A 27,332-nucleotide genomic window follows, 5' to 3' on the forward strand; every position below is an offset into this window, starting at 1 on the left:
ATCCTCTCTTCCCCTTGGTTGAATTTCATTGCATATCCCTTTAACGGTTTTCCAAATCTTATAAAATTTAACTTAAACATTAACATCCTTAGATCTTCACATTATGAAATTAAACATATTAATTCATCCCTTAACATAAATAAAATCCTAAGCCAATTAAGTAGCTCTGCAAGCTGTTTTCAATTAATTCAACTTAACATGGCAACTTCCCCATAACCAGCAGCCACCGCCCCCGTCCAGCAGCAGGAGAAAGAAATAACACGGCCTCTTTTTTCCTAAGGACCCAGAAACACACAGACAACGAAAGGCTGCGCCTACTCTACCATTGTTGTTCTATATGCTGCCTAAGTAGGCGGGCTGATGGCGGCTCGCCTTCCGATTGGCCGCGGCGGCACAGAAGCGCTCCCTCGCGCCCCGCCCGCCCCCTCCGTCCGGATTGGTGAGCCGCAAGCCCCGCCTCTTCAGGCTCTCGGCCTCAGGGCGGTTGCGCGCAAAGCGGGGCGGGGAGGAGACAGACGCGCATGCGCGCAAGCACGCACGCAGCGCAAGGCCCGAGGCTCGCTTTGCCGCCGCTTTCCGTCGAGCGCCTCCCTCAGCGAACCGGCGTCATGCTGCGGGCCTGTCACCGCGCGGGGAGCACAGCGGCTCAGGTGAGGGGAAGGAGAAAGGGGGAACGGAGTGAGGGGGGAACGAACGGGCGGCGGGAGCCTCCTCGCGCGCGTGACGGAGGCGAAGGGCGACCATGAGCCCGCGCCTGGCCCGTGAGGAGGAGGGAAGACCCGCGAAGGAGCCCATTGGCTGCCCATATTGGGGTGGGGGGCAGCCGGGGGCGTCGGCAGCCGGGACGACTCGCGTGGTTTGTCTTATTTTCATGAATAAATTCAAAACTACATTTCCCATCATGCACTGCGGGACGCTTGGGTCTTGTCTCTATATCTATATTTCTACCCGTATCTCTAGCTAGATGCGTGGCTGCAAGTCTAACCGGGGCTTTCGTAGTTCTTCATTGCCTCAGAGGCGGGCGGAAGAGAGCGAAGCCGGAGTCTATGAAACGCTCGTGAGAACGCGTGCTCGCGTGCAGAGGCGGTGCTGTGGATGGGCGCTCCCAGTTGCCGTAGGGTCGCCACCGGAGAGAGGGCTGCTGGGTCTTGTAGGCTCCTTGGATGTCACCTCTAAACCCAGAAAGAGGGCCTCGGGCTCCACGGGTTTCCCTCACCACTTCTTGGGGTTTTCACGTGAAGCAGCGAACTAGGGGTGTGTCCTTTGGCAAGCAGTGCTGATCCATTTTTTTTTTTAAAGCCGGCAAGTCCCTTCTCATAGCTGGTAGAAGGACATGACCTTGCTTTAATTATTCTGTGTCCTAAAGATTACACTGTTTAATATCTGCGGCGAGAAGTGTGCCGGAAAGTCCGCTTCCTCATACATATTAAGCAGGCTTTGGTGGCGGAAAACATTATGCACTTACTCTTGAGATGTTCGTTTGTTTTGCAGGCCACAGTGTCAAAAAGAGATTCTAGGGCTGAGCCTAGTTGCAGAGCAAGGCCTGGTTGCCTCACCTTCTTCTGTCATTATCCATTTAGAGACCTTGAAACTACTATTCCAATTAACTAGTAACAGTTTTGGAAAGTGTAGTGGCTTTGGAGCTTCATACTTGCTGGGTTTTTCTTCAAAGCTTAAATTATTTTTTTGCAATCAGGTATACCTACCATTTCTATCATGGAACTCAAGGTGGCTTTCAATGATAAAATATACAATGCAAACAGCCCACGTTTATCATTTAAGAAGCAGCATCCAAAAATGCCTGTTGAAACATAGACTTGCTGGAAAGTGTGCAGCAGTTGGGCCAGATAAACTTCTGTCAGGGTAGGTTCTAGATTCTGGACAGCATAACAGCAAAAACAAAACAAAACCCCAATATTTTCTTGTGCACACCCACCACATTTCTAATGTTTGTGGGGGACTCGGAGCAGGGCCTCAGAGGTAGATCTTAATGCCTGGGGAGTTTCCTTTCTGATGAGGTGATTGTTGAACTAAACTGGTCCTAGACTTATGCCTTCAAAAGTTAATAATAATTGCACTTTGAATTCAGCCCAGAGACAAATTGGTAACCAGTAAAGATGACACTGGATCATTATAAGATCACACACACACACACACATTTTCTGCGGTAATGTGAATCTAGAGCACCTTATAAGCTTTAAGGTAATGGTGAACAATAAAACAATGTACCTGTATTAAAAGGGGAAAAACACATGAAAAAACATGCATCAAAAAGAACAGCTTAAAGTGGTAGTGAAAAAAGACACAATGTCATACTTAAAACTTTCCAAGGTGTAAGCCCTGCTGAGTATAGTGTCATTAACTGCTGAGTAAACATATGTAGGATTATGCCGATAAAAGACCTTACCATAAGAACACCCCCTGAAATCAGCCCTGTTTTTAACATTCTAAAAATGGACAATGTGGTGCTTGCATCAAGCAGTCAGGGTGCCACAATTGAAGAGCCTCACTTGCTCGTTTATTCCTGCCCACTGAGTTCTGATGTTTAGATGAGTGAAGGAAGAGCTTTGGTGGGTGTTCTTAATGAGTTCTTTTTGTGAATCCTGTTAGAAAAGGGACTCAAGGATGAAGTTGGAATGGAGCCCCAGATTGCTTATTACAGAGTTGTTCTTTTTGATTTATTTAGAAAGAAGGCAAAAAGGGAAGTTCAAAGAGACAGCTGTGAAAATGTCTGGGACTATGACCAAGGCTGTAATCCTATATGCGCTTAGTAGCAGTGAGCCCCATTGAGCATAATGGGTCTTACGCCTGAATAAATATGCATGGGATTGTACTGTAAAACATAGCCAGTTTATACATACTTGGTGTAACTCAAGTTAAATGTTAGTGGGACTTCTGTAAATGTGCATGTGGTTGCATATGCCGTTTTGCTGAATTTTCTGACCTTCTCTAGAAAGTACTCAAAATATGTTTTTAAACACCATAAGTAACTTTCATATGTTTTCTCTTGCTGTTCAATGACGACGATCTTACCATCTGGTCTATAATCATTTGTACAGTTCAGCAGAGAGGGAAGTTCAAGCCTGTGCACTATAAAGTTGCATATAACTGAATGAATTGTAAAGTGAGATTATTGCATTTCCGTATGCTAGGTTTCTGGGGCACCCTTGGGGTACATTGGGCTGGAAAATACAAGCTACTAAACAACAGAGCTTAGCATGCAGAGTAAAACCCTTCACACAAATTGACCAAATACTTTATTGTGTGACTATTTTGAAGCCATTGAAGTCTCACAACTGTATGCCAATTCTGACCTTTTGAGCGTGGGTGTTCAAATTCTGGATGCCAATCTGTCTGGCATTTTCAAAGTTATGTTTTCAATTGATGGAAACTCCTGAGCTAGGGTGTGTCATGGAACACAGACTTCCAGAGTTTTCTATTTCCTAACTTCACATATGGTTTTAATGAAGGTTTTGGGCATCTGTTCTTCCTGTGGAAAAACAGAGTTATGCCAACACTTTTAAAGCAGTATTACAGTACTGTGGGGATTAAAAAAAAAATTCCACAGAAAGATATTTGCTTGTTAGTGGCAAACCTTTTTAGATTGGTATATTAAAAGTGATTGCCAGAATATCACAGGCACGTGTGAATATTCTATATAGCATTACAGCAGCTAAGTGAAGAGAATTCTAATTTCAGTAAGTTGTTGTAGTTTTTAGCTAATTAAGTTTTAAAACTAACCTGTGTCTGACTGAATTTAATATTGCTATTAATATTTAGATGCCAATATTTACAACCCACAACCCTGCAAGCTTTTTTTGTGTGTGTCAATTTAGGTTCTATAAACTGATACAATACTGTTCAGAGTGACTCAATTTATCAATCGTTTTGAAAGAGATCTCTTGAAATGAGTTAATGTTATATCGTGATTGCAAGACTTTCTCTCAATTGTAAATAAGGTTCGTAAGCTTTTTAAAATCGTGAAATGAGGGATAAAAGGTAATCTGCTTTGTATAATTTTCAGTTAGTGTGTCTGGATCTGAGGTTATAATATTTCATAATCTTGCAATGGAGTTAGTTAGATAAATACGCTACAGTGGTGCCTCGCAAGACGGAAAACTCGCTAGACGGAAAACTCGCTAGACGAAAGAGTTTTTTGTTTTGGAGGTGCTTCGCAAAACGAATCTCCTATGGGCTTGCTTCGCAAGACGAAAATGTCTTGCAAGTTCCTGCGGGTTTTTCCCCTCCCCCCCTTTTTCTAAGCCGCTAAGCCGCTTATCAGCTGATCCAATAAGACGCTAATAGCGCTAATCCGCTAATCTGTCAATGGGCTTGCTTCGCAAGACGAAAAAACCGCTAGACGAAGAGAATCACAGAACGGATTCTTTTCGTCTTGCGAGGCACTACTGTACTCAGTTTGTTTAAGTGTATTAATGCAACTGTGTCAGTAATCACTTGCTTGATTACCTGTGGCAAATAAAAATGGCTTCTGGATGACCAGACAAGGTAGTTTTATTAAATAACAAGGACGTTAATGGTTGGTGTTCCTTCAGAGTGGGCCACAAATTTTCTGTATGGGTATGTGTTGGGAGAAGGGATAATGAGATAATGTTATTTGCAAGCCTCCTCTTAACAAAAAGCAAAGCCGTCGCAACAGAACAATGATTCCGTGGTTCTTTTTGGGCTACGTGGAATGGGTTTGTTAACCACAAGTTTCTTCTTTTTCCTTTAGACTTGTCTGTGTGGGAGAAGTTCAGTCCGTCCATTACGTCTGGGTCGTGGATATGCTACATCTGGAGAATCTGGGTAGGTAGATCCCTAATTTATTTATTTTTTAAATAAATCCTCAGTGGGGTATTCCTTTTGCTAGATAAACCAGTGCTTAGCTGTAATAGGTATGAGTTACTCGTGCGTAAACTGGTGCCTTTCTCGGTTAATTTGCCTTGTTAAAACTTTCTGACTGCGCAGCCCCTTCTCATGGTGGCTGCCTCAGTCACTGGCAGAATCCGTCAGTGGGCGATTCTTGAACCTCTTCCAACATAAAAGTTGTTTGACACCCAGTCTCCTCCTCCTCTCACTGCGCGGGAGTCTTCTGCGCAGGGAACGCGTGGGTAGCGGAGGACCTGGGCTCTCCTCACTGATGTCCAGTGAAGAGTCCTGGAGCCCTCTCTCCAATTCCCCCGTCTGCCCCCCTTTATCCCTGGTGTTGCGCTGATTGGCTTCCCCCTCTACTGAGCTGTTTCTCCCCCTGCTGCTGGGTCCTTCGCCAGCATCATCTGGGAGCCTCCCCTTCGCCTCTCCCTCCGATGTCAGTTCCCTGACATTAGCAAAACATTTTTTTTGTTCATTGAGTCAAAAAAAAGTGAACAAGTGTGAGACAGTCTTTTGCTACATAATTGTGCCCCCTCCACATAGATCAGCTAAACCCATTCTGCACATCACGTCACCAGCTGGTGTGAATGTGTGAAAGGAATTTATGTGTGGTAGCTAGACTGCAGAGCTGTGTGGTTTCTGCCCTGATGGTGCTTTGACAGTGGCTGGCTACTATACCATTCTTATTTTAATTCCCTTTATTTGTATCCTGTTCTTCCTCCCAAAGGAGCCCAAGGTGTTAGAGCGAGCCCTTGGGCTTATTAAATGTACAAGGCTAAACATTACTATTTTATTTATTTATTCAATTTATATACCACCCTTTATCAAAGAATCTCTGGGTAATGGAATAGAAACTGTAATAAGATCTTTGTCTTATTTACAACTGTCCTGCCTATTTTAGTGTCTTGTATTAAATCCCTTTCTGCATATCCTGATTCAGTCTCCTTAATTAAAGGGCCAACATTATTTTAATTGGCTCAGAAAATATTAGACAGCTGTAGCTCTAGGTACTGAACATCTGTAATCCTTGATGCTTTCTGACTTGTACTATAAATTTATTGTTGTATATCAGCATGGACTTTCTTTTTAAACAGTGTCTCTGCAGGCAAAATCATAGGAGCCAGTGTTTTGTTTGTTGGTGGAGGAGTAGGCGGAACTATTTTATATGCTAAGTATGATCCACGCTTCCGAGAAAATGTAGAGAAGACCATCCCTTATTCCAGCAACGTCTTTGACATGGTACTGGGTCCTTCTTTTAGTATTCCAACACCAAAGAAGCCAGTAAGTTTCTATCTTTGCTTTAATACAGTGGTACCCCGCAAGACGAACGCCTCGCAAGACGGAAAACCCGCTAGACGAAAGGGTTTTCCGTTTTGGAGGCGCTTCGCAAAACGAATTTCCCTATGGGCTTGCTTCGCAAGACGACAGCCCATAGGGAAATCTCAGGGACAGCGGGGAAGCGCAGCGCGTCTTCCCCACTGTCCTCGGACCTCCCCCCGCCCGGCATCGGAACGAAGCCCCGATGCCGGGCGGCGGAGGGGGAAAGCCTCCTGCCGCCGCGCGGCATCGGGACGAAGCCCCGATGCCGGGCGGCGGAGGGGGAACGTCTCCCGCCGCCGCGCGGCATCGGGACGAAGCCCCGATGCCGGGCGGCGGAGGGGGAACGTCTCCCGCCGCCGCGCGGCATCGGGACGAAGCCCCGATGCCGGGCGGCGGAGGGGGAACGTCTCCCCACACCGCGCGGCATCGGGACGAAGCCCCGATGCCGGGCGGCGGAGGGGGAACGTCTCCCGCCGCCGCGCGGCATCGGGACGAAGCCCCGATGCCGGGCGGCGGAGGGGGAAAGCCTCCCCACGCCGCGCCGCATCGGGACGAAGCCCCGATGCCGGGCGGCGGAGGGGGAACGTCTCCCCACGCCGCGCCGCATCGGGACGAAGCCCCGATGCCGGGCGGCGGAGGGGGAACGTCTCCCCACGCCGCGCCGCATCGGGACGAAGCCCCGATGCCGGGCGGCGGAGGGGGAACGTCTCCCCACGCCGCGCCGCATCGGGACGAAGCCCCGGTGCCGGGCGGCGGCGGGGGAACGTCTCCCCCCGCCGCGCGGCATCGGGACGAAGCTCCGATGCCGGGAGGGGGAGGGGGAAAGCCTTCTCCCGCCGCCCGGCATCGGATGGCTGTCCTGAAGACTTGGGGTGGGAGGAGGGTTTTCCTTCCCACCGCCAACATTCAGAATGCTGTTCTGAATGTTGGCGGTGGGGAGGAAAAACCCTCCTCCCACGCAAGCCCCAGGAACAGAGGGAAAGCGCTGCGCCCCTTCCCCTCTGTTCCCGTACCTGTCCTGAAGGCTTGCGGTGCGGAGAAAAGCCCTTCTCCGCACCGCCAGCCTGGCAAGCGGTTTCCCTAGGAACGCATTAATTGATTTTCAATGCATTCCTATGGGAAACCGTGCTTCGCAAGACGAAAAACCCGCAAGAAGAAAAAACTTGCGGAACGAATTAATTTCGTCTTGCGAGGCACCACTGTAACACATCTGTCATTTTTCCAATTCTTAGGTTGTGCTATAGATTTTGCATGCTTAATGCCACTGAGAAACATAATTGATTAGAAAGCTGGATATGCTATTCACTGTCCTCAGGCTTCATAACTGTGATTCAACTGCTGGGTCAGAGTTCTTGTTGTAAGCTTTTCATGGGTATACTGAAAGAGGCTGTGATTGCATGGGTTATGAAGGTATACTGCCATTTTACTTAAAATGTATGCTGTTTAAAGCTGCATTTGCACACTTCTATTCCTGATTACTCCTATCAAAATATATTGGTTAACTGCCACACTTTATAGCATTATACACTTTTTCATTGGGATAAACTGGCGAATTGTCAGATTCCAGTTCTGAGAGAGTGCTTGCTTATTAGTTTCAGAGAAGACAGGATTTCACCAAGTGCCTTCTGTTCCCCTTGTAGTCTCGTGTTGACAATGAGTGCCCTTTGTGAGTGCCTTCACATGTGCACACGACCTTTCAGTGTGTTGACATGCTGCGCACTGAAAGAGATAATCTAGCCTTGGGATATGTTGTCACTTTGAAATGTTGTTTCTCTTCTTCTGCTTTTCTTACACTGCCCCAAACTGCTTCTTCCATCTTGCGCAGGGTGGGATTGATGGGAGCTGTAATTCTGCAATGTCCGGAAGGCCACAAGTTATCCACCCCAGTCTAGGAGTTTTGCATATTTAACTGGTATATCTGTCTTACAGGCATTCTTCATAGTATGCAATTCACTGAGATTTCCCCCCCTACTCACAGATACAGTCGGGTCCATTGAAAATCTCCTCTGTAACAGAGGTAATGAAAGAATCTAAACAACCTGCTGCCAAAATTGCAAAGAGTAAAACAGAGGAACCTTCAGCTGCTAGTGAGAAAAAAGAAGGTAAGATATGATAGCTATGGACCTTATAAAAATATGCAGGATAGGGCTGACTTGTTTATGAGCAATTTATGTTTTGGAACTTGAAACTACAGTCATACCTTGGAAGTCAAACGGAATCCGTTTCGGAAGTCCGTTCAACTTCCAAAACGTTTGAAAACCAAAGTGCAGCTTCTGATTGGCTGCCGGATTAAAGAATGTTTCTTTGCAACCTTTCCTTCCAAAAACTCACATATAGTTGCAAAATTCTGCGTTGTGTTCATATGGTGCAGAAAGCATGGCAATCTAAATTACTAAATTTTATATCTCACCCTTCCGCCAAAAGAAGCCAAGATGGCCAACATCTGCAATAAAAATACAATTTTTTAAAAACCCACATAAAACATTGTAAAAGTATTAAAAACTTCTAATAACACAATGAAACATGCAACCAAATCATCAGTCTGGATAAGCACACTGAAACAAAAACGTTTTCAGCAGGCAGTTCTTCTTGATACCTGTATTAAATAATCCATCCTTCTACAGTATTGACTCAGTATAGAAAATGAGGCCTGTACAGTACTGGTGTAGGGACTCCTATATCACCACCATCCACTTATGGAACAATTGAGGGAGAAATAAGCCAGTTAATTTGGACATTCACTTTTAATTTATGCCCAGCCGATCTGTTTATAGCCTGGTGAGATTGACATGTGCTTGGCAAAATTGGAAGGGTTCTGGTCAGCATGGCATTTATCTTCATTTGAGGTGGGAATGCCCATGGGTAGAATTTTTTTGCGATGAGATACTAAAGAGATCAGCGTTGTAACTGGACAAACAACTGTTGAAACAGGAAAAATAATCCTTTTTCATTTTTTTATCTGTGGGTGTGTGTTTATAGTACTTGCAGATTTGATATTCATACCTGTTGCAGCCAGACTTGTGATAACATAACTGTGGAAGTGAAGTAGATCCCCTACTGTAGTTCTTGGGTATAGTGAACTTTGGAAAATAGACACTGGGAAGCTTAGACATCAAATCCACATATTTGAAGGGCAAGTGGAATGAGATGTCTTTTTTGCAGAATGAATTTTTTTATTTTTCATGCAAATAAGCCTGATAGTACAAGGATGATCCCAGCACCACATGACACATTTTGGAAAAATAATTAATGATTGGAGTGTCCAGGAAGGTACGACCATCTCATGTTTGCATATTCCTTACACATCTTTGTCTGATGAATACGATACTGATGGATTCCTTCTTCTTTATTATACCTGCAATGGCAGAGAATATTATGTTTTCTGGGTTGTCATATAGTTCTTGTTATTTTTTTGTTTATTGGTGTTGCCGTTTGAATCACACAAACTGTGTTTCTGAATAAAGTTTTTCAAAAACCTCAAGAAAGAAGAGCAAGGACCAAATAAAAGAGGTTTAGAATCTTCAAATCGTTTCCCTTTTTCTTTTTTCAAAAGTTACTCCATTCAGATGGTATGTCAGTTTATAAAATTTTTGCCATGGTTTTAATTTCTGTTTGCATGTGGATAATTACAGCATGTTCAGAAGCGGCTCAGATAATTTCAGCAACAGGTGAAGCTGTTTCCGTTCCAGCTCCAGGCATGCAGGAGACAGAACAGAGCAAAAGTCTTGAAGGAAAACACAAACCTCCTGACCTAGGTATTGTTTGGTTCTTTTTGCAAACTCCCGGCTTCTTTACTTTTGAAATTCTGAAAGAAAAGAACTTTGCAAAACTAGAGTTAAGTTCTGACGAATCCCTTTGTTTGTTCCATTGTTCCCTCTGGTGGCCTTATCAAATTTTAATTAAGATACATGAAGGAAAAGAGAATATATTTGTAAGTGATGATAGAATTCACCAGGGGTCCAGACATTTTGATTGGCTTCAATAGCCTTGCCAGAATCTCTGTTATAAGGACCTTCCTCCTGCCCTTCAAACAATCTTAATACAGTACATGTTTCTCTGGAAGAAAGTCATTTTTCTTTGCCCAATAAAGCTTACTCCTAGGTCAGGAAGTGACTGTAGCGTTGAAACCACAGGTGACTTCCTCATGCTGTGCCTCCATGGGATATTGAAGACAGTTTCTTCTCAGGTCCATGTCTTGGAGATGGGAACAGGCAATCATTTTGGGCATTGACTAACCAATGTGCCCTCAGCATCTTGGCTGCCCACCACACTCAGGTCCAGTTTGCCTTCTGGGGCCAGAGGAAAACCCACCACCAAAATGGGCAGTCTCAATATACCCCTCTACCTTGAAGTGGGCAGTGATTTTCTCTTGTTAGAGCAACCCTTCAAAGGTCTGAATTGGTGCAGAGATGACCCCATTTTCGAAGCTAGAGAGGAAGGCTGGGGCTCTTTGTATTACACTTGTTAGAAGGCGAACAGAAATATGGAACATGGGTGGTTACGTTGTAGCGTTAAGTTCTCGCTGATTTCTGAATGTAATATCCTGGCTGAGCGCATTGCCACCTTTCTGAATTTATTATTGCTACCGTATTTTTCACTCCATAAGACGCACCAGACCATAAGACGCATCTAGTTTTCGGAGGAGGAAAACAAGAAGAAAAAAAAAATTCAGAATCCCAGAAGCCAGAACAGCAAGCGGGATCGCAGCGCAGCAATCCCGCTTTCTGTCCTGGCTTACGGGATAGCTGCGCGCAGCCTCTCCTGGGCAGGGGGATGAAGGCTCCCCCAAGCGCCGCACTCCCTTTAAAGCAGCTCTTCTCCCTCCTCGAGGAAAAGCCCCCAATAGCCGCACACACGCGTCACGCGGCTCCTTAAAGGGAGCGCTGAGCAGAGCCTCCCGTCTTCATAAGACGCACACACATTTCCCCTTACTTTTTAGGAAGGAAAAAGTGCATCTTATGGAGCGAAAAATACAGTAGGTGGATTGGTTTAATCATGGAGCATGACCAGCCAAGGGATCAGTTTGTTGCCAAAATACACTTCTAGAACACTGACCTCTCGGCTGCTTCTTAACAGTGAAATAGCTGCCTCGTGAACACACTTATATCAATCTTGGTTTTAGTTTTCAGTGTTTTATTAAAATGCAAACCTTTATATCTAGGTGAAAAACGTGTAAAAGAGAGGCCAGCTGATGAAGTTGCTGCTCGTCTTGCAAAGCAAGATAAAGAGGAACAAGCAAAGGTTTCTGGTATGTAGGCAAACAGTATACCTTGGCAGTTTCAAGTTCGGCTTGCTTTTCAGCTGCAAGAGTAGCTGTGTAATAAAGGTGGCTAGTTTTTTTGAAGCATTCTATCACTGAAAGCTGTTTTCATAAAATTTCACTTTACCTTGTCAGCTTTGTTTTGGCATGAAAATGATCTACTTGGGGAGGGGTATACTTTGCCCATGTTTTCAGAAAAACCCTATGAAGAATGTCTGAGTTGCAGTAGTTTAAGCATTTTCCTTTGGAGCGGAAGCGTCTCTAACCATTTTTCTGCCCTCCCAGAATATAACTGCAACTTATTTTAGTGTATAGATTTACAAATTATTCAATTCCCGCCCTTACCTGCTATGCCATGTAAGCAGTGGAACCTGTTTTACAGTTTCACACCTTATATTCACTCACAGCTTAGGCTGTGTGCAGTAATGCTTTTCCCCAGGTCCCCCAGGTCTTTCATTTGAAAGCCCATCAAAGCAAAAATGTCTTCAATTGTTTCTGGAAAGTGCAGGTAGTGGGCACATGTCATATCTCAAAAGGAATGCTGTTCCACGTAATAGGAGCAGCTGCACTGAAAGCTCTTATCCAAATTGCTGTGGAGTGGGTTTATCGTATTTTTGGAACTTGTGGGAGAAGTTCTCCTGCAGACTGCAATGACCTGGGTATATAGGAATAACCTGGTCTCTTAAGTAACCTAGTCCTTAGCTGTACATGGCTATATGTGTGGCTTAGGACTATACAGTAGAACCTCGGTTCCCGAATGCCTCCGTTGTCATACGTTTTGGTTCTCAAACACCAAAAAACCCAGAAGTAAATGCTTCCGTTTTCAAATGCTTTTCGGAACCTGAACATGTGATGTGGGTTCTGCTGAGTGCAAGAACCTCTTGCAGCCAATGAGAAGCCATGCCTCATTTTTCGAATGTTTCAGAAGCCAAACAGTCTTCTGGAACAGATTTTGTTTGGGAACTGAGGTACCACTGTAATACATAAACTACCTTTCCCCATATGAACCAACCCAGACCCTGTGATCATAATCTCAGCCCCTTCTTCATGTGCCTGCTCCATGAGAGGTCTGGAGGGTGGCAATATGTGAACGGGCCTTTCCTGTGGTGGCTTCCCATTTGTACAATGCTCTTGCCAGGGAGGCTTGCCTACTGGTTTCATTACATATCTTTAGGTGCTAGGCAGAAATGTTCCTCTATAACTAGGCCTTTGTCTGATTAAAAAATCTGTGGCCTTTTTCAAAGCGTGGGAGTTTGTTTCTTTAATTTTGATTTTGCATTTTTATGCTGTAAGCCGCCCTGTGATCTTCAGATGAAGGGTTGTAAATAAATTTAATCAAGAAAATATGTTATATGTTAGCTCCAGCATCTTGAACTTGGCTTAGTAGCAGATTGGGCAGCCAGTGCAAATCCCACAAACTGGTGGTAGTTTGCCCCCAAAAGCACCCTCGCTGCCATAATCTGAGCCAGTGGCGTGGACCAGACGCGTATGGGAAGAAAGAAATACAGTGGTACCTCGCAAGACGAACGCCTCGCAAGACGGAAAACCCGCTAGACGAAAGGGTTTTCCGTTTTGGAGGCGCTTCGCAAGACGAATTTCCCTATGGGCTTGCTTCGCAAGATGACAGCCCATAGGGAAATATCCGGGACAGCGGGGAAGCGCAGCGCGTCTTCCCCACTGTCCTCGGACCTCCTCCGAAGCCGGGCGGTGGGGCGGGAATGCCTCCTCCCGCCGCCGCCGGGCTTCGGAACGATGCTCCAAAGCCGGGCGGCGGGGAGGGAACACCTGCCCCCGCCGCCCGGCTTCGGAACGCTGCTCCGAAGCCGGGCGGCAAGGAGGGAACACCTTCTGAAGGCGGGCGGGGGGCGAAAGTCTTTGTCCCCCCTGCCTGCCTTCCCAGGGGCTTTTAAATCGCCCCGGACAACGGAGAAGTCCTCCGCTTTCCCGGGGCGATTTTAAAATGCCGCCCGCCAGCATTTTAAGATCGCCCGGACAGCGGAGAAGTCCTCTGCTGTCCCGGGGTTTTTTAAAATGCTGGGGGTGGGAAGAAAAGCCCTTGTCCCCCCCCCCCCAGCCTTCAGAAGAGGTCCGGGGACAGACTGTCCCCGGACGTGGTCTGAAGGCGGTTTCCCTAGGAACGCATTAATTGATTTTCAATGCATTCCTATGGGAAACCGTGCTTCGCAAGACGAAAAACTCGCAAGACGAAGAGACTTGCGGAACGAATTAATTTTGTCTTGCGAGGCACCACTGTACAAAACTCTACTATGCAAGGTGAGAAGTGGACAAGCCAAATTGTTTTACTTCTTCTCTCACCAGCTCTTGCAGCGACCTTGGAAAGTGCTTTGAATGGCACTGCTCGTTCAACCGTGCATGCGATTACACTCCAGGAGGCTGCCGTGCAGGCTGTCAATCTTCATGCCCAGAAGTTAAGAGAGGCTATGGATAATTCTGAGGTGTGTGTGTTTGCTTAATTAATTACTTTAAAATGTGACATAATTAAATACATCCAAAGCTACTTGGCTTTCTAATAGGAAAGTGAGGTAAATGTCATTGTTGTCATAGTTATTTGTAATATAGGAAAGGAATTTTGCCAGGACTTCACAAAAAAAGAAGTGTGTGTGTGTGTGTGTGTGTGTGTGTGTGTGTGCGCGTGTGTGTTATTTAAGATCTGTATGAATCTGCCAGGATAAGTCATCCAGAGTTTTGGAATTGTGTATGATCTGTACGCAGGCTTCATCCAGCTCTCCTTTTCATCTGACCCGTGTAGTTGTGCAATGAGTAAACGGCTGGATGAAATCTGACCCCTCTTTGCCAAGATTGCTCACAAGAGACCTGTCATTCGCTTTACCATACCACTCGCCCTTCACGGGATTAGGAACATGACTGTCAGGAAGCCCTTATTTATTGCAGCGATCAGGCCTGAAGGAATCAACCCTACTTTGCTGTTACTATGATGTTTCTCCATGGGACAACTGTTGCCAAGAGAAGGCTTTTCTTGATAGATACCTATAGATAGGTGTCAAGTTGTTTACTGGCAGGATTCCTATTATCCATGCTGCTACAATCACCCATGCTCCCTTCCTTCCTGTGTCCACTGTCTGACAATCCTGGGTATCTTCTGTCATCAACACTTGAGGATCCCCTCGTTATTTTGGTTCCAAGGACTGATGTTATGGGTAGTTCTTAATACTGTATTTGTGTCTTTATTTACCTTGATTAATACTAGCTTTTACTCAGTATAATGGCCTTCCACCTGGTGCTGATCCCAGCCTCCAGTCTTTGCCTCAAGTGCCTCCATGACTACCTTCCATTGAAGGGTTTTTGGAAAACCTGCACAGTACCTGTGGGACATTAAGAACGTTCAACCTCAGGACTCTCACTCTTATTTGCTTTAGTGCAACTTCTCTGACAAGACCTCAGCACCATCTGCGGATGAGCAGCATGTCTCATATGATGAGAATATGATGTTCTTTGAGAGAGAGGAAGATGGAGAGGTCTGGATCCATCACAGTTGCAGACATGACCTAGTGTCCTAGCCAGAATGATTGGTCTCAGCCATTAATGGATGTGGGTGCTAGTTAAGCCCTGCTGTCTTCCTATGACAGTTTTCTGTGATTATGATGGTTTCATTTTGATATTTTCATATAGTGGTGCCTTGGTTTACAAAACATAATCCGTTCTGGAGGTCTGGTTGTAAACCAAAATAGGTTGTAACCCAAGGTGCGCTTTCACCAATGGGGCCTCCCAAAAAATGGGGTGTAATTTTTTTTAAAAAGGGTTGTAATCCAAAAAAAGGGGCACACACTTCCGGGTTTGACGTGGTTGTAATCCAAAGTGGTTGCAAACCAAGGTACCACTGTACTTGGTTTCTTCAACTATATCTGAGAAGGTGACTCTCATGATAACTGGAAATTTTTACTCACTGATGGATGGATGGAGTTACCTGTTTCTGTATATACTGCTTCATCAGAGCATGATGTAGGTCTGATCTTCCTTTTCTGCTGCTTGTGTTACATCGTGCAGACTTATTTTCTGCTTCTGTAGAGAAACGTTTGTAGAAATGCATGTTGCACAACAAATTTGATGGCAAACTACTCTAATCATTTTCCATGTTCTTTGTAAACGTGTAGAATTTATCAGCTGAGGAGGCATCTGATAGATTTTTGGCAACTTGTGTAAGTGTGTGCTGATTTCTTAACAAGCAGTTAGAAACCTGAGAAATTGAGGACGATTGTGCATTTTGCTAGGTTCCAAGTGATAAAAAGGCAACTCAGTGGAGGACGTTGGAGGAAGCATTGAAGGATCGTAGAAGAGCTGTGGATGAAGCTGCAGATGTCCTTTTAAAAGCCAAGTAAGAGTTCTTAGCTTCAGCAGTAATCCGGTAGAAAGCAAACAATGGGATTTTATGAAATTAAGATGATAAAAATAATAATAAAATGTTTAAATGTGACTAATAGAGCCTAATATGGGGCTACGCACGTAAAATAGCTTTTTATGCAGACATCAAGCTTGATGTTCAGTGGTTAGGAATGGTAGGCTCAGCCCTCACCCCAAAATCACTCCCAAACATGCCATGGACTGACAGATTTTATATTTCACGTTTTTCTTTTAACAGACAGTGAATATTAATATAGCTAATTGGTGGCTTCTGATTCTGTTTAGAGAAGAATTGGAGAAAACGAAGGAAGTGATTGATGGTGCCAAGAAGTCTCAGATTCCTGGGGCCAAGCCTCACATCCAAGCTGCAGAAGAGAACCTTCGTCATATGATTGTTGATCTGGACAATGTGGTCAAAAAGGTAAACTTTGGCCAAATTAGCTTTAATGATTTCCAATTGGATGCTTATGACTATCCAGTTGGATGCTTATGAATATGATTTCCAGTTGTATGTTTATTCACATTATGAATATAACAGAGCACTTAAGTACTTGTGAGATTGTCTTTGGGATACCGGAGCATCTGAGAACTAACCTCATCTTCTAAACTGCTGTATTTGAACCATAAGGAAGTAGAGAGTGGTGAAAAAGTCTTATGACTTTTTTACGTTGGCAGAATCTGTGACTTTGATATGAGTTAGTTGTACAGGGCTTGAGACAATGCTAGTCATTGGGTACAGCCAGTGCTCCCCCCCCCCCAAAAAAAATGTTTGGGGTACTCTCATTTTCCTACTCATATTGAAATACTGCCCCTCAATGAGGCCAAACTTAGATTCACAAAATGTTTAGGGGTATGTGTCCCCCCAGAAAAAAATCGTTGGGTACATCACCTAAAGGCACGGCTATACTCAGAGATGGCACTATGCTGCTTTTTCTTGACCTCGAGCCTAAGATTCAGGGAATCTTTTTGAGTACAGGCAACCTCCCATTTACGCATGTTCAATATGTGCGCAACTGTGCACACACGTATTGCGCCAAATTTGGAAGCGACTCCAAAAGGGGCGTGGTGGGGGCAGAACAGGGTGTTTGCAGAATTTTTCAATTATATTTCATATATACGCAATTTCACTTGAATGTGTGGTGCCTTGGAATTAAACCTCTGGATAAATTGGGAGTTACCTGTATTTGCTCAGCTCTTTGTCGCTCTCCTTAAGATATTTCAAAATCAATGTTGTGGGCTGTGGCTTTTACAGCTGGTTGCTAATGAAGTATTAGTAACCAGTTGTGATCAGGCACAGTAGCTCTCTGTGCATGTCTCTCTTAAGCTTCTGGAAACAGGAGAGACTACATCTCTTTTTAGAACTGCTCTTTGTGATTTAACTTAGTAAGCTTGTTCGGGTAATCTGTTTATTAAGCTGAGAACAGCACAAGCCTTTTGCTTGTGCGTGGAGCCGCTTTGCTCCTTCCTCTGCGCCAAACATGTAGGAAGCCTCTAATTAACCGTAACCCCCCATTCACCCAAATTGGAAAACTATGGTTACCAGCTTTGGAAGAAGCTAATAGTAAACATTAGTTGAATATCCTGGCTTGTTTAGAAGCCAGTTAATCATTGTTTCCTGGTTTGGATGAAATGGGAAAATGTGGCTAATTTTGGATTTCCTTGTATTTTCACTGCCAAAGTATGCAGGCAAGACTTCTGCCAATTTTGTTTTAGCTGCTCTTATTTTGTAACTTTTTAAAAATGTGTTTTGGTTTTGATTTTTGTACTGTACGAAAGAGAGTAAAAATGTTTAAACCAATGAACCAGTTAGTGGCTATGCAGTAATTTAATGTCCCTGTTCCTTATCTCCTCTGTCTTCAAGAGGGATAACATGTCTGCCTGTATAGGCTTTCTGTTGAAATGTGATTCCTCTGCCTTTCTTTTATTAGATTCTGTATGCAATGCAAATGTAGTTGTCCTAGTTTAGGTCTTTCAAGTTAGGAAATATCAAATATTTTGTTTCTGCTCTGAACATTAAGTACATTCAGATGAACTACCCCTCCCTGCTTTAACTACATGTATGTACAGTTAGACCTTTGCCCTCATTTCCAGCTGAATATATAATGCAGTGACTTCTGGTATCTGCAAAGAGTGGTTAATGAATTTGGATGAGTATTAGACTATTATTTCATTTTTAATCTTCATTGTGTTGCCAGCTAGAAATATTTGGAGTGCCTGCCTTAAGAATTCTTTTCTTTTCTCTGTTTATTCCTTAGGTGCAAGCAGCCCAGTCAGAAGCTAAAATAGTAACTCAGTACCATGAACTTGTAACCAAAGCAAGAGAAGAATTTCAGAAAGAGCTTGATAGTGTTACTCCAGAAGTTCAGTCTGGTTGGAAGGGACTAAGTAAGTAATATGTTTAGTTGTGGTCCTGACCATCTACTGGTACGCCAAAGTTTAGAGCACTAAATAAACTTTCATTGATTTCCCAATTTGGCCCAGGAGCCCATTCCTCACAAAACACACCTAACATAATATGTGATATCAGGTGTGGGGGCAGGTACAGACAGTTACAAAGGAATAATTAGGAACTTAAAGGGAGCTCTTGATTGTTCGTTTGCAAGCAGGGCTCTCTTGTCACTTTGATAAACTATATTATAGTGGTCCTTGTTTAGGAACTTACGGGTTTGGTGCACAGTCACACATATATTGGGCATGGCTAAAACGTTTGCCGCCTTATATATTTGAGCTTTCAATAAGCAGAGGGGGTTAGGGTCAAAAATTAAAATGGGGGAAAGCTAAAAGCATTTAAAAACCACAAATTAGAAGTAAAAGAAAAGGTGTGTTTGTTAACCTAGAAAAAGTCTGATTGTTTTACAGAAAAAAGGGAGGCAGGATGTACATTTCCTTAATAAACAGAACACATTGTTGTTGGAACAGTAGTTATGAGAGTTTGTTTCCTTCACTCTGCTCTCATCTAAGTATTTAATAGAAAGGGTAAAGGAATAACAGATAAACTATGGCTGAATAACACATTTGAAGGGAGTGTGTGCCTGTGCTCTCAGTTTATCTGAACTGGGGACACTAAGTTGTACCCTCTCAGAAGGGAGTACAATAATTTTAAGGTGGATATCAGCATGCACACTCTAGCACTGTTTGCACTTTTTAAAAAGTGCATGAAACCTGGGCTTTTTGAGTTTGGTGGGGTCTGATAAAGCTTTTCTGAAGGACAGAAGACCTTTTGAGGGGGGAAAAACACCAGGCGCCCTTCACCCTCTCCAATTAATGGCTGTAATTGACCTAGATCATTGTAAGCCTCCACACTTCAGCATGGCCCAGATGGTTTTATGAAATGAACCATTCCATGCTGTAAAGGTAAAGGGAGGGAGGGAGCTGGCGTACAGCTTCCGAGTCATGTGGCCAGCATGACTAAGCCGCTTCTGGCGAACCAGAGCAGCACAAGGAAACATGCCTTTACCTTCCCGCCAGAGTGGTGCCTATTTATCTACTTGCACCTTGACGTGCTTTTGAACTGCTAGGTTGACAGGAGCAGGGACCGAGCAACGGGAGCTCACCCTGTCACGGGGATTCGAACCGCTGACCTTCTGATCGGCAAGCCTTAGGCTCTGTGGTTTAATCACAGCGCCACCCGCATCCCTTTTTTGAAAGTCCCTTTTTTGAAGGTCCATGCTGTACTTTCAGGTGTATCCTTTATTAATGATTGAATTGTCTGCTTGCACCTGTGCTCTTCCACTCCTGCATGCTTCTAACAGCTCGTTGATCTGCTTCTGTGGACATGCTTTAATTTTTCCAAACCTTCATTTTCTCTTGCAGAGATAACTGATATCGGTGAGTTCTTTTCTCATTTCTGCTTTCTGTAAACGCTGTGTGCCTTGTGCATTTCTTCTTGGGAATGGGATGGCAAGTACATGTATCCAAGTTGCATCAATTGTTTGGATTTTTTCTTCTAAGAGTAACTAGAGGCTCTAGTTTGGTGTGTTACTAAAAAGAAGATGATCTGTTTTGACAGTCACAAGGCTGTGAGTGTAGATAATCATCAGTGCACCTCTAGTCATATGTGATGGTGACATGAGTAAAAACATATCCCCTAAGCTGTCTGCAGATGACTGTTTTACAGATGGCTGGAATGTAGGACTGAACGTAAAAAACGGTCACTGTTATACCTATTCCACCAACCTTCATTCCCTTTGAGAAAATCTACTATAGCAGAAGAGTCAGCTATTAAAGCCCCAAGAGCAAAACATCTGTTTCTGCTTACACCAACCCCTCTGTAGACTAAGCAAATTGACCAGTGGGGATCATGTTGCAGTAAATACCAATCTTGTATATCACGCATGCACATACTACACAAATACTATGCATCGGGTGGTTCATGCTTCTCAAAGTTAAGTTATAGCTGACATTGGAGAGAGGCTTGCTTAGGATAAACTGTGTGCTGTAAGAACCTCCAATATCAAACCAGTTTTAACATGAATGCGTTTGCCAGCAGACTTCATCCTTTATATTCAGCCCAAAATATTTGCTGCAGCATTCTTTGCAGCTATTCCAGTGTTTCATTTGGCTCTTTGAGAAATAAAAATACAGTGCACAAATCTACTTCTTAACATTATCGCTTTAACGGTAATTGGTTGACTCCATGAGACCATTCAGAAATCCCTGATTTAAGCTCCCTCTGCCAATGCAATTTTTGTCCTTTCTTTTTCACGTGAATCCACAAAGCTCACTGTATATGCTATGTTTTTTGTTTTGTTTTGCTTGAGATGATCTTTGGGTAAGAAAATATACTTGTAAAGTATATATTTGCTTTTATCTGGTTACGTCAGTGGGCATCACTTTTTTCCTCCTTTCATTTAATACTAGTCCTAGGCCCTAAAAGGTGTCCTGAAATTTTAGACTCAGCACAGATGACATCTTGCTTCTAGGTATAAGAACTATAATGAGAGAAGCTTAATTTGGTGAACATTTTCTTTGAAAAGCACAGAAACCCCTCTTGGGTTTCAGACCTGGCAGCTTTCTTTTGAATGAACAGCATTATCCCGTGTTCTGAACCAAGGGGAATATGCAGTCATTTTTGACCAGTCACATCAGTTTAAAATATTGTCTATTGCCTGCTTTGCTCATGCAGATAATTAGATTATAAAGGTCTGATGTTCTTTTTACAGTTTGCTGTATCTAACCGTCTTCTCTCTTCAGCTGGCAAGCTGACAACAGACGACTTGAACTCTCTCATTGCTCATGCTCACCGACGTATAGACCAACTCAACAAGGAGCTGGTGGAGTTGAGAGTCCGAGAACAGCAGCACATTGAGACAGCCCTGGAAAAGCAGAAACTGGAAGATAAAAAAGCTTTTGAGTCAGCAGTGGCAAAGGCCCTAGAACGTCATAAGAGTGAAATCCAAAGTGAACAGGAAAAGAAGGTAAGCACTGTGCTTATTTTTCAGTCTTGTCATGAACATTCTCTGCATGTATGCATGCAGCTGCACACACATTTTTAGTCGTTTGAAAGGGAACAACACAGAACATTAATTCTGCTGAGTAATATGAGCAGATCTCTGTATAGCTTTGTATACTGTGGATCTCGTTCTCGATAGGTTTTTAGTACATACTTTCAGTTACTCGGTTGCACTGCCCAGGGACCCAGCTTAGACACAAGATCCATCTACCAGCAGACACAGTCAAGGGAAGCATTTGGACCAATTAATAAGTGGAGCTGGCTGCAGCAACTGAGACAGCTAAGCAGTTGCTGTGATGCGGGTTGTTCAGAAATACATTTATGGGAAAAGGCCATACTCTGTGCATCATCAAACCAGTATGACCATGCACCCATCTAAAAACTCTTTTTTAACTGTCTTCTTCAGTCACTAATAAGTCTTGTAAAAATCCTGAAAAAGCTGCTCCTTTAAGAAAATAATGTACCTGCATTTTATTGTAAAAGAAGGAAACATAAGAAAGTGCTCAACAGGTTTTTTTGTATGCACTCCCTTTAACCTCCCCAGCGTATTCACAATGAGACACCTTTTTTACCTTTTGCAACTTTTTAAATTAGACTTCAGAGGACAGGTTCATTTTAAGCCTGTTTTGCTTTCAAAAGCACTCTTAGCTCTTTTTAAAGATGGGGAAGGCAGTCAGAAATTTCAAAATGGTTGTTGTGGCGATGTATTAGTTTACGTGACACAGCACTGTTTACCAGGGTTTTGTAGATCTCTTAGGGAATAGGTCCCATTTCTTAGATAAAATTGCGTCTTTGTCCAGTGGCTCAGGTGTGGGTATCTGTTCTTGTAAAACCAGCTAATTACATTGGCCCCTAATAGGCTACAAAGTGGTGACTGCTAGTGACTTTTTGGCAGGTTGAAGAAGCCAGAGAAGTAATGGAGACTGAAATGAGGACTCAGCTCCGCCGGCAGGCTGCTGCACACGCTGATCACTTGAGAGATGTGCTCAAAATCCAAGAGCAAGAACTCAAGCTGCAATTTGACCAGGTGGGGTTTGGGATATGATTGTGAAGGGTCCGTTGGCTTTGAGTGCAGCATTTTGCTTCACTAGTCTCAAAAGACTTGCCTTTTTAATGTATTTTTAATGCTTTTTTAATCTTTTGTTGGAAGCCGCCCAGAGTGACTGGGGAAACCCAGCCAGATGGGTGGGGTATAAATATTAAGTTGTTGTTGTTGTTATTATTATTATTATTATTATTATTATTATTATTATTGCCTTCTTAAAATCTTGATCCCAGCCATGATAATGCAGAAGTTCCATTGATCTAAGCTGAAGTTGTTTCTATGTAAGTGCTTAAGATTGTGCATTTGTGGAATTATTTCCACTGACCTCAGCAAACATGATTTAATTTCAAGTACGGTATATGTGGGACAATATGTTTTATTACATACTCGATGTCCTAAATCCAATTCCAGGCACAAAGGTGGCAAAAATTATTTGTTGTAGCGTGGCTTTTTCTTTTCTCCATCAGGACAGGCTCTATCATAAATCATTTTAAATATTGATGGAAAAAAGACGATTTTTTGATGCTACAAAGTGCACTGCCCCGCTCAAATAGGCACTAAAAATCTGACATCTTTAGAAATGGTTCTTAAGAAGATGATCGCTGGTGTAGCGGCGTTCGAAGCTCCCATTGTTCTAGGCACGTTTTACGACAAGGAATTTCATTATTGTGAGCCGTTTCTGAGCTCTGGGCACAGTACTGCACTTAAAATTTCAGAAAACTGCCACTGATGGAAGTAAAGAGGACCTTTTTCTGTCTTCTCTTCCAGCCACTCTCTGGAGACTGGAGAAGGGACCCTCATAAGAATATTAAGGGGGCGGGCAGTGGAAGTATGTTTTTTCGCAGACTTACAATGAGAACTAGACCATGTGAAAAATGAACATAAGATTTTAGCTGCAGTTCATTCATTTTCAGCTTTGTATTGTTATAAAAGAGTGCACCTAGACACTCCATTGTGGCACCCATTACCTAGGTTTAAGGTGCTGTTTAGCTCCTAGCTTTCATATCTCAGTTTCTAACACTGTGGTGTACTCACCTTGGGAAGATGATAGCGTTCATGAAAGCTTATTTTGATACTGTGTTTGGTTTCAGGACTTGTCGGAAAAACTCAGTGAACAAGAAATGCAGTATAAACGCCTTACTCAGGAACAGCTTGACAATTTCACTCTGGACATCAACACAGCCTATGCCAGGCTGAGGGGAATTGAGCAGGCCGTTGAAAGTGAGTATGGGAAATCTGACAGGAGTGTGCTGTCTGGCTAATTTCGTTTTCTGATTGAGTAACCCTGATCTAGGGACGCGGGTGGCGCTGTGGGTTAAACCACAGAGCCTAGGACTTGCCGATCAGAAGGTCGGCAGTTTGAATCCCCAAGACGCGGTGAGCTCCTGTTGCTCGGTCCCTGCTCCTGCCAACCTAGCAGTTCGAAAGCACGTCAAAGTGCAAGTAGATAAATAGGTACCACTCCTGCAGGAATGTAATCGGCGTTTCCGTGCACTGCTCTGGTTCGCCAGAAGCGGCTTAGTCATGCTGGCCACATGACCTGAAAGCTGTACGCCGGCTCCCTTGGCCAATAAAGCGAGATGAGCACCGCAACCCCAGAGTTGGCCACGACTGGACCTAATGGTCAGGGGTCCCTTTACCCTTTACCTTTAACCCTGATCTATCATACTAGCTCCAAGCATGCCAAAGCCCTGGAACCTGGATGGTTGGTTGGAATGGTGAGAGGCAGTCCCTGTAGCTGATCCCTTTGTTGTACACAAAGAGGCAGATGCAACCGCTTGCACTGATTGTGGGAACAAATTGTGATCTCCCTCTGCTTCATGCGCAGCTCTCTGCTGCTGATGGTATTCAACTACAGTGGTACGTCAGGTTAAGAACTTAATTCGTTCTGGAGGTCCGTTCTTAACCTGGAACTGTTCTTAACCTGAAGTACCATTTTAGCTAATGGGGCCTCTCACTGCTGCTGCGCTATTTCTGTTCTTGTCCTGAAGCAAAGTTCTTAACCCGAGGAACTATTTCTGGGTTAGTGGAGTCTGTAACCAGAAGCGTCTGTAACCCGAGGTACAGTGGTACCATTTAATTATTTAATTCAGAATATATACAGTGGTACCTCGGGTTACATACGCTTCAGGTTACAGACGATGAGAACAGAAATTGCACGGCGGCACAGCAGCAGCAGGAGGCCCCATTAGCTAAAGTGGGTACCTCAGGTTAAGAACAGTTTCAGGTTAAGAATGGACCTCCAGAACGAATTTTACTGAATACACCACTGACCTTATTGGACCAAACTTCCTAATTTCAGAGGGTCTGCTCCACACCAAAATTCTGGCATGACCCTTTGTGAATTGGGAGCGGGCTGAAGGACTTTGCAACGATGTGATACACTCAAGCTGAAAATGCTAGAGCTGGATAACTGGTTCTTTTTCATCGTATGTGATGTATTTAGGGGAGGCCTCAAGAGTTACCGTATTTTTCGCCCTATAGGGCGCACCGGCTTTTCACCGCTTAGCGCGCCCCTGGCTTCGGGTTGCAGGCTGCTATTCACAAGCCTGGGGCGACCGGCGGGAACTCCCACGGGCTCCCAAGGCTTGCAGATAGCTTCCTCAAGCCTGGAGAGCGAGAGGGGTCAGTGCGCACCGACCCCTCTCGCTCTCCAGGCTTCAGCGAAAGCCTGCATTCGCCCCATAGGACGCACACACATTTCCACTTCATTTTTGGAGGGGGGAAAGTGTGTCCTATAGGGCGAAAAATATGGTAATCTCCAGCCACTAAAGAGAGAATTGCCAGACCAAATCAGCAGAGGCTCAGGCACACTTTCCCCCTCTTCTCTATGACAGAATGTGGCGGGAAGGTGCTTCCCTTCTGTAGATAACATGCGTAGGTCAACTTGGAAAGGCCAGATCTCAATAGATGCTTTGCTTGCTCCTGCAGGCTGCCAAATGACCAGTCTGCACAGCAGGATTTGCCAACCTGGTTCCCCCGGGCTTTGGACTAGAACTCCCATCAGCCACAGACAGGTTGGCGGAGCCTGCTATACATAAACAGCTTTAAGCAAACTAAGGCCCACCTTAATTTGAGAGCTGGTGCAGCGCATGGGATATGAAATTTGAGTTGTGATGTCACTGGCTCAGGTGTATCCTGTTGCAAGCCATCATTCTGTCCGAGCCATGCACTGAAGTACAGTGGTACCTCGGGTTACATATGCTTCAGGTTACATACGCTTCAGGTTACAGACTCCACTAACCCAGAAATAGTGCTTCAGGTTAAGAACTTTGCTTCAGGATGAGAACAGGAATTGTGCTCCGGCGGTGTGGCGGCAGCGGGAGGCCCCATTAGCTAAAGTGGTGCTTCAGGTTAAGAACGGACCTCCGGAATGAATTAAGTACTTAACCAGAGATATCACTGTACTAATCTTGCCCTATGAAGTTACTTCTGTTGGGGTTCTTGAGCTAATGTATGAGCCACTTAATCACTGTTTAAAAGTGGACTTGCTGTTAAGCCACTGTGGGATTTTATGTTACAGGCCATGCTGTTGCTGAGGAGGAAGCCAGGAAGGCCCATCAGCTGTGGCTTTCGGTTGAAGCTCTGAAGCAAAGCATGAAAACTGCTTCTGGAGACAGCCCCACCGAGCCCCTGGAGAGTGCAGTAGAAGCCATCCAGGCCAGCTGTTCTGACAACACGTTCACACAGGCCTTAACAGCTGCGCTTCCGCGGGAATCGCTCAGTCGAGGAGTGTACACAGAAGAGGCACTAAGGGCACGCTTCCACACTGTCGAAAAGCTGGCGAAGAGGGTGGCCTTGATAGACGAAACGAGAAACAGCTTGTATCAATACTTCCTCTCGTACCTTCAATCCCTTCTCCTCATGCACCCTCAGCAGCTGAAGCCGCCTTCTGAGCTAGGCCCCGAAGACCTGGACACATTTAAGTTGCTTTCTTACGCATCCTATTGCATCGAACATGGAGACCTGGAGCTGGCAGCTAAGTTTGTCAATCAGTTGAAAGGGGAATCCAGGAGAGTGGCTCAGGACTGGCTGAATGAAGCTCGGATGACGCTAGAGGCAAAGCAAGTGGTGGATATCCTGACTGCCTATGCCACTGCTGTGGGTTTAGGAACAACTCAGGTGGACTGATGCAGATGAGCTATGCAAGGCTGCCGTATCTTCAGAACCACACAAATGCAAGATTCGTTAACAGTGCCGGGGAGGAAACCAAAGGTTTAGATCTAGGAGGTTTGGAAACCGTACCAGAGTTGTGATGTCACTTGGCAAGACGTGGTGTTCTGTCTCTAGTTTTCTTCTCACTTAGCACCGGTTGCATTTGTATCTCCCCTCCCCCCCCTCAGCCATTTATCATGTCTGGAATGTTTTTTTTGCAACTTGCATAACAAAATTTTATGTTTCCAGGTAACCGATCAGGCTTGTGAGCCAACCAAAATAATGTTTATAACCTCTATTACTGATTCACCCACTTGGTGCACTTAAATAAATGGTGTTAAACCCACCATCTTGCTTTTCCTCCCCCCATTTCTGCTTAGATAAGTAATATCCTGAAAGAAAATAGTTGCTCTTAGAATGTTTACTGGGTTGGTCTACTCCTTATAACTCTTAATAAGGTGGAATGTGATAACAGGACTGTGAATTCTGAAGTTCTCAGGAGTGCAGGAAATGTCAACTTCTGGACAAAGTACTGTGAATAGATACTTTGAAGTGTGTAGTCAATCCTTGCAGAAAGCTAAAGGCCTGGCTGATTAAGATTCCTGATAAGGTCAGCAACTTTTGATTTCTTTTCTACCTAATGTAAATACTGCTCTTTGATAACTTGTCAGATACATCTTTTAAGGGTAGCATGCCAGAGCATGGTGCAAATGATGCTCTTGAGCACCTCCCCAATAAGGAAAGGTTACATTAGAGGCACTTTTTTTGTTTAAACAGGCATGATAGAGGTTATACTGGGTGTAGAAAAAATACAGTTGACTTGCAGAGTGCACAGGGGTTACACTCCA

At 44.3% G+C, this 27,332-nt stretch overlaps 1 protein-coding gene across 5 annotated transcripts; it reads left to right on the top strand.

Annotated features, from left to right (window-relative positions):
• The first annotated feature begins 422 nt into the window (after nucleotides 1–422).
• IMMT (inner membrane mitochondrial protein) lies at nucleotides 423–26,831 on the top strand. Of its 5 annotated transcripts, XM_083469668.1 has the most exons (15): nucleotides 423–650; nucleotides 4,733–4,806; nucleotides 5,967–6,153; nucleotides 8,171–8,294; nucleotides 9,825–9,947; nucleotides 11,354–11,440; nucleotides 13,772–13,908; nucleotides 15,703–15,806; nucleotides 16,118–16,253; nucleotides 18,088–18,217; nucleotides 19,646–19,660; nucleotides 21,026–21,249; nucleotides 22,180–22,311; nucleotides 23,421–23,550; nucleotides 25,853–26,831. In XM_083469668.1, exons 1-15 carry the CDS (start codon nucleotides 522–524, stop codon nucleotides 26,458–26,460), a joined length of 2,340 nt encoding a protein of 779 aa, XP_083325794.1. In that variant the 5' UTR covers nucleotides 423–521; the 3' UTR covers nucleotides 26,461–26,831. The 5 variants fall into 5 exon arrangements, with proteins under 5 accessions (XP_083325794.1, XP_083325795.1, XP_083325796.1 ...); XM_083469669.1 differs by lacking the exon at nucleotides 19,646–19,660; XM_083469670.1 differs by lacking the exon at nucleotides 19,646–19,660 and having other exon boundaries at nucleotides 514–4,099; nucleotides 4,417–4,806.
• The last annotated feature ends 501 nt before the right edge of the window (nucleotides 26,832–27,332 follow it).

The sequence above is a fragment of the Podarcis liolepis genome (assembly GCF_965112155.1).
Source record: "Podarcis liolepis genome assembly, chromosome: 13".
In the NCBI taxonomy this organism is placed as follows: Eukaryota; Metazoa; Chordata; class Lepidosauria; order Squamata; family Lacertidae; genus Podarcis; species Podarcis liolepis.

Coding starts and splice junctions, on each gene's coding strand:
- IMMT (XM_083469668.1), top strand. CDS start 522: ATGCGCGCAAGCACGCACGCAGCGCAAGGCCCGAGGCTCGCTTTGCCG. Junction 13,909..15,702: donor AGGCTATGGATAATTCTGAG/GTGTGTGTGTTT, acceptor GCATTTTGCTAG/GTTCCAAGTGATAAAAAGGC. Junction 15,807..16,117: donor GATGTCCTTTTAAAAGCCAA/GTAAGAGTTCTT, acceptor GATTCTGTTTAG/AGAAGAATTGGAGAAAACGA.